Here is a 7,890-nt window from a genome sequence, read left to right as displayed (position 1 = left end):
TGAATTGGGAATTGCATATACTACTCATTATATACTGCAATTCCTAAACGCAAAAAAAAAAAAAAAAAGCCCAACACATAGATAAGAATCGATACACGAGAAGGTCATATGATTCGTTATAATTGAGTTGCGACTTATAAAAGTCGACAAGAAATATGAATCAACATGCATAAATCTTATACGTTCAGGTATTTCACAACCAATTTTTAGCTCACCTGGCCCGAAGGGCCAAGTGAGCTTTTCCCATCACTTGGCGTCCGTCGTCCGTCGTCGTCCGTCGTCGTCCGTCGTCGTTAACTTTTACAAAAATCTTATCCTCTGAAACTACTGGGCCAAATTAATCCAAACTTGGCCACAATCATCTTTGGGATATCTAGTTTAAAAAATGTGTCGCGTGACCCGGGTAACCAACCAAGATGGCCGCCATGGCTAAAAATAGAACAATGGGGTAAAATGCAGTTTTTGGCTTATAACTCAAAAACCAAAGCATTTAGAGCAAATCTGACAGCGGTAAAAGTGTTTATCAGGTCAAGATCTATCTGTCCTGAAATTTTCAGATGATTCGGACAACCTGTTGTTGGGTTGCTGCCCCTGAATTGGTAATTTTAAGGAAATTTTGCTGTTTTTGGTTATTATCTTGAATATTATTATAGATAGAGATAAACTGTAAACAGCAATAATGTTCAGCAAAGTAAGATTTACAAATAAGTCAGCATGACCAAAATGGTCAGTTGACCCCTGAAGGAGTTATTGCCCTTTATAGTCAATTTTTAACCATTTTTTCGTAAATCTTAGTAATCTTTTACAAAAATCTTCTTCTCTGAAACTACTGGGCCAAATTAAACTAAACTTGGCCACAATCATCATTGGGGTAACTTGTTTAAAAAATGTGTGGCTTGACCTGGCCAATCAACCAAAATGGCTGCCACGGCTAATAATAGAACATAGGGGTAAAATGCAGTTTTTGGCTTATAACTCAAAAACCGAAGCATTAAGAGAAAATCTGACAGGGTTTAATTGTTCATCAGGTCAAGATCTATCTGCCCTGATGTTTTCACATGGATCGGACAACCCGTTGTTAGGTTACTGTCCTGAATTGGTAATTTTAAGGAAATTTTGCCGTTTTTTGTTATTATCTTGAATATTATTATAGATAGAGATAAACTGTATACAGCAATAACGTTCAGAAAAATAAGATCTACAAATAAGTTTACATGACCAAAATAGTCAATTGACCCCTTAAGGAGTTATTGCCCTTTATAGTTAATTTTTAACATTTTTCATAAATTTTTGTAAATTTTTAGAAAATATTTTCCACTGTAATTACTGGGCCAAGTTCATTATAGATAGAGATAATTGTAGCAACAAGAATGTTCAGTAAAGTAAGATCTACAAACACATCACTATCACCAAAACACAATTATGTCATGAATTTATCCGTGTCCATTGTTTGATATGCACAAGACCAAGGTGAGCGACACAGGCTCTTTAGAGCCTCTAGTTTATCACGGTAATAGTCTTTACAAAGCACAAAAATGTCGGTATTCATCATGTCCAGCGACAAATATATCAATCATAATACTAAAAGATAGCAACATGTATGTGTTACAGAACTTTGCTTTAGTCAATTTGAAATTCCAGTTAAAAGATTCCACTAGGTATTCAAGAAGAAGGCTTCATGTCCAGCGACAAATATATCAGTCATAATACAATGTATGTGTTGCAAAACATTAGTTTAGTCAAATAGAATGAATTGATCGGCAAAAAAAAGGGGGGGTTCCAACCCCCGGAAACCCCCCCCCCCCCACCCTGGATCCGCCACTGTAACAATAAATGAAATGTACATGTTTTGTCAAACCACACTCTGTCTATTATATTCTATCACATTGTCCTCCATATTTACATAGAGTAGTACAACTTAATACTGCCTTTACACATTTGCATTTCCTTAGTAACCGTGTTCACTTTGACTTATAAGTTAAGCGCTTGCTGCAGGAAGTTATTATATAGTCATATGGTAATTTCATCACAGATGACAAGGACTGCCATCTGAGGACTTCATATATATTGATTTCTTGGTAGCCATCTTGAATGATGGCCATTTTGAAAACATAAATTTCCAATATATCATTATTCGCTAATCTTATTAATTCACTGTTTGCATTCATACTTTTTTTACTTATTCATACTGGATATTCACAAAGAGGTCAGATAAGGCATGCACATGTTTACAAAATAAAGATATCAGTATTAGAATTTCTGTTACTTACACGTTTGCCTAAGTGACTTTTTAAAACAGAAATTACGTATATATGATAAAATTTATGACCGAAAGTTTTTTGTTGGAATAGATCAAAATTGTAGATTTCGAAAACACTGGAGCTTAAGATATCAGAAGAACATAATGGGCGATTAGACTGGAAGGAATGTGTGAAACGGCAAGAGAGGACATGCGAGGGTTTGTAATGCCAAGCAGATACAAACAGAACAGACATAGACATTTGAGCTGGCAATCACTCTTTTGATGCAAGCATACGAAGATGATGGGTCTTAAATTGGTTTTCCTTTCGCTCAATTCGAAACAGTTGAATGAGGGCTATGGAACTGCAGAATCACTCCAGAATCACAAGACACAATGGCACAAATCATGTCAAACAAATTTTCAGACCTCAAAATATTCCATCAGTAAAAGGGAAAACATACTTCTAATGTTGAAGATAAGTTGCCAATTGAAAGAATACAATAAGTAACCAGACACTGTAAGGTGGTACTGGATCAACAAAATCAATGACTGCAATGTATTTTTTCTGTGGTGATGTATCTGAAGATCTCCATGATAAATCGACATTTTCAAATCGACAAAAATAGGGCATGACTGTGCATATGTACTACAAGACATATTCCCTTAGCCAAAGTAGAGATGTCAAATCACTAGTATCCTGCTTGATGATTGATAAAACTTGACAACATAGCAAATAGGCAGAATAAAAGACACAGAAAGAAAGCCAGGAATCTTTTATCCTTGGAGTTCTGCTTTCCAAAATAATAAAATACATTGATGGCACACGGTCTGAAAGAGGTATTGTACCAATCTCCAAGCTTGCAGACCACGCTAAATGGTACAGTAAACGCCTGGAACAGCTTGGAGTTATCATGGACGGAAGAACTGATACAAAGCAATTAAAAAAATGGAATGTAGCTGCCATAGGATATCTGCAAGCATACAAGCAAGATAAATTAGTTCTCTTGATTTTCAACAAAGGTATTCGTGAAGCTCTGAAACAGACCTCATAATAAAAGGGTAAGAATGAAGGCAACACCATAGCCATAGCAGGCAAAATATATATGCTTGATACTAAGAATAGCTTTACAGGGACACTCAATAACAGCCGTTGACACTAATCAGTTCAACAGACATAAGTTTCCTTTGTAAGAATGATACAGGATGGCCAAACATCGAGACACAGTCCAGTAATATCGTTGAGTGGCAGACAAGACTTACCATTTCTCAGCTATAATAGTTCAATTGTGCAACTCGTCGTCGAAAGGATACAACTGAAACTTATCAGTCATCGGATAGAGAGTAAGATGTCTCAAAGATTGTGGAACTGATTCATTTTGAAAGCCTATATTGAATGTCCCTGTAAACCTTTTTATAGTAGCAAGCCTAGCTCTTCAAACTATTCTAGTTACTTTGACTATGAAGAGGCCTTCACCGTCACGACCAAAAGACATGGCCTGTTTCAGAACTTCCCCAACATATTCGTTGAGAATCCAGAGAAAGACACAACCTTTCATGTGTGCTTGCATATCATCTATGGCAGCTAGTATTCAATTTTTCAGAAGTGTTGTATTAATCATTCCCTCCATGACAACTCATATTTACTAAGAACGTTTACTGTACAATTTACCGATATAATCAATTTCAAATATTAAAACAATATCTGTTCCAGACTATGAGCCGTCACTGTTTTCTATCATTTTGGCGAGCCCCATTCCATGGATAACAGATTCTTGACTTTCTTTCTGTGTCTCGACTTCTGTCTAAATACCTTGTCCTGCAGTTTTAACAAACATTTAGCATGATATCTGCTCCTGAAATATTAATCGCCATCACTGAGTCTGGCTAAAAGAACAATGGTTAGTAGTTCAAGTGACAGTCACATACTCTATTGTCGATTATAATTGTCGATGCTTCATGATGATAGTCAGATACCTCATCACAAAGAAAGCAAAAAATCCCTGCAATCATTGTTTTTGTTGATTCATCTCAACTGTGGCTGGTTATTTTACTGGTATTTTCAATCCGTGACTCATCTTAGACTTTTTTCGTTTTTCCTGACAAAATATATTTTGATCTTAAGATTTGCTTTGACAGGATTAGTACCTTTTGCCTTGTGATTCTCCCATTACATGGCCTTCGTCAACTTGGAACAGTTGTATGCTTGCAAAAAATGACTGATTACCAGCTCAAATGTCTATGTCTGCTCTTTTTGTATTTGCTTGGCATTGTAAATCCACACGTTGTCCTCACTTGGCGTTACGGAATTCTTTCCAGTCTATTTATTTATTAGTTTTTTCAGCTCCAGTGATTTTAACACCTACGTATTTTTCCTTTTCAACATACAGTGGTCATAACTAATATTGTATATACGCATTTTTTTGGTGGTAAAAAAAGTAACTAAGCCCTACATGCTAAACTGCAATTAAAAGAATTAACGTATTTCTTTAAATGCATTTATTTGTTTACATATGCATGCCTTATTTGATCACTTGGTGAATATATCCTAGATGAATAACAACAGTCATAAATAAATGATTAGCAAAACTAGTTTTAAATGCATATAAAACTTAGTATTATTTCAAAAAACAATTTAGGATAACGAATAATGATTATATGTTGGAAATTTATATTTCCAAAATGGCCACCATTCAAGATGGCCACTAAATACTTCAATAGTCCTCAGTTGATATTAATGCTTTAACCACAAATTGAACAACAAACTCCGAAATAGTGGTGACATCTGGCTACTTTACTTTGTAGAGAAAGGGAAGTATGACCCGAACGATAACGCTGTATGGAGTTTGTTTGAACAATTCAGTTTCACAAATCGACTGGACTATTATTTCAGTCACCAGAAATAAATACACTGACCGAATTCTGAAAAAAAGTTGCAATACAGTGCAATGCAAAACGATATCTCATTCTGGTTGGGATACCATTTTCCACGTCGTTTCCCATCGTATCGTTTGCATTGCATTGTATTGCAACTTTTTTCACAATTCGGTCAGTGTATTTATTTCTGGTGGGCTGAAATAATAGTCCAGTCGATTTGTGAAACAATTGTTCAAATTGTGGTAAAAGCATCAAACTTTGCAGAGTGTTAGTTGAGGTCATAACTAACATTTATAGCTATGGACCCAATTCAGAAAATCAAAATGGCGACTCTGGGCGGCCATTTTGAAATCATGTCCAAAAAATTAATAAAAATTATTAAAAAATTTGAAAAATATATTACTTTACCAATTTTGATAAATTGTCGTATTTCTTATGACAAAGAATATCAACTGATTCATTTTAATTTAATTTATTCGTAGCATTTATTGCATTGCGCTGATTGTAAACTTTTTATCAAGCGTAATTTCGAAATACGGAAATTAATATGGACGTTGTTTCGGACTTTAAAATATATCAAGTTATTCGGAACTTCTGGAGCCCAAGAAACTCGAATGTAATGTAAACAATAACATGCTGAAAACGACTTCACACAAAAAATGCAGTTTTATTCGGAAGAAACAGACTCTCATATTTATTGCCTTATTCTTAAATGTGATTCTTTTCATCTATTTTGCATTCATTCAAAGTGCTTTGCCAACAGACAACAAAAACGGACTAAAATATCCCGAAAAATTCGGTAAAAAGTTAGACATCGAAGAAATAACGATAATAATTAGGGAATTTGAAGATTTTGAGAATAATTTAGAGGATGACATCAAACATTATAATAAGATATTTGGACCAAAGCTTGACATTTTAATTATTGTGGACAAAAACCCATATCCACCCTTAAAACTGAACCTAACCGAAAATATAAAGTTGATGAGTTTAGCTTTCGATTTGAACATTCCATCAGGTTCAGAAAACATTATGGCAAATATTAGAACCAAAAATGTCATGTTTGTTTCCGATGGTTGTAGGATAGCAAATGTGTCCAACTTTAAGCTTGCTCTTCAAAAATTCACTTCTCAAAATCTGGTGAAGGCATATGCAATACAAACTGGGATGGCAAAGTTGAGTTGCCCAGGCATTCAAATTGATATGAAAAGGTGGACTGTTAAGATTGAAGATTTCACAGGCAATGAAGGTTGGTGTGATTTTATTGATGGAGATCAAGCAATGCTATTGAAGACAGAGGATTTAAAAAAATTAGCCAGTCCATTCACAAGACCAGTTCAAAAATCATTGTATTTTCAATTTGCTTTAAAAAAATGGAAAAGTTTAGTATATGACAAGCAAGTCTTTTTTCCAAGGCTAGGCTTGCAGGATTCAATGAGTCAATATCAACATAAACGTTTAGAAAAATTAAGACTTGAATCCACATATAAAAAGTTTGGAATGCATCAGATTATTTATAATCGCGATAAACATAATTATATTGGATGTACAAGAGATACTGAAAGATGTTTTGGATCAGTTATAAATGATGTTCCTGATTATATTTATTTAAATAAATGGACTCCCCCTTGTTGTTTAAAAGCTATTAGAGAAACTGCCTTACATGTCTTTCAGACACTAGAAAAACATTCAGTTAGATATTGGTTAGAAGGAGGAAGTCTGTTGGGAGCTGCCAGAAATGGAGATATAATTCCGTGGGACTATGATGTTGATATTGGCATCTATCAAAATGATATTCCTAAATGTAAAGAAATACTGAAAGCAAAAGAGCAGCAGTATGTTGATGATGGAGGATTCTTATGGGAAAAGGGAATTGAAGGAGACTTTTTCCGTGTGCATTATAGTGATATTAACAGGAATCATGTTGACATTTTTCCGTTTTACTCAAAGAAGGGAATAATGACTAAAAATACTTGGTTTAAAACACACCCTCAAGATATGGAGTTTCCTGAACATTATCTCAAACCTCTAATAACAATTTCTTTTATTGGAAGAAATGTATCTGCCCCAAATCATTTAAAAGATTTTTTGGAGTTAAAATTTGGAAAAGGTGTCATAGAAAATCCAAAATATCCGAACTCAAATCCTGTATATTGATGTTTCGTCTATCTAGATCTGCTCAAAGAGAATGCTCAGATTATAAAGAGATTTTTTTTATTAAAATGTTAGAAACATAGATACTTTTTATATGCATTGTGCAATAAGCATGATAAGAATGAAACTGTATATACACATAAAAAAGATGTGGTATGATAACCAATAAGACAACTCTCCAGATACAGAAATTAACAATAATAGCTCACTGAACGAATGAGCAAAACCCATACTGCATAGTCAACTTTAAAAGGCCACAAAATGATAAATGTAAAATGAAGTCAAACAAGAAAACTAACAGCCTTATTTACAAATGTATGTACAAAATATTGATTGAAAAACATACATGTACATGTAACACAGCAAAAAATGGCAAAGACTGAATTTCAGGCTCTTGACTTTGGACAGGCACATAATAAAAAGGCACTTACATACAGAACCTTGTGATGTTCAACTAGTTTTTTTAGACACAAAACTGCACAATACTGTCGGTCAATACCATTACACAAAGTACATGTACATGTATACACATATTTTTTTTTTTATCTCATTTGTATCTTTAAGCTTGTATTCCATTGTCAGATGAAAAACTTTGCCCCTCATCTCATTTTATTTATATG

The 7,890-nt window shown here is 34.2% G+C and overlaps 1 protein-coding gene across 1 annotated transcript; it reads left to right on the top strand.

Moving 5' to 3' along the window:
* The first annotated feature begins 5,655 nt into the window (after nucleotides 1-5,655).
* LOC143072935 (ribitol 5-phosphate transferase FKRP-like) lies at nucleotides 5,656-7,352 on the top strand. The gene has a single exon (XM_076248106.1). It carries the CDS (start codon nucleotides 5,750-5,752, stop codon nucleotides 7,271-7,273), a length of 1,524 nt encoding a protein of 507 aa, XP_076104221.1. The 5' UTR covers nucleotides 5,656-5,749; the 3' UTR covers nucleotides 7,274-7,352.
* The last annotated feature ends 538 nt before the right edge of the window (nucleotides 7,353-7,890 follow it).

The sequence above is a fragment of the Mytilus galloprovincialis genome, chromosome 4, assembly GCF_965363235.1.
Source record: "Mytilus galloprovincialis chromosome 4, xbMytGall1.hap1.1, whole genome shotgun sequence".
NCBI lineage: Eukaryota > Metazoa > Mollusca > Bivalvia > Mytilida > Mytilidae > Mytilus > Mytilus galloprovincialis.
Note: the sequence above shows the minus strand (reverse complement) of the source record. Positions and strands in the feature narration are given on the sequence as shown.

What these genes read in the sequence shown, in the direction of transcription:
- LOC143072935 (XM_076248106.1), top strand. Translation starts at nt 5,750, where the DNA reads ATGCTGAAAACGACTTCACACAAAAAATGCAGTTTTATTCGGAAGAAA.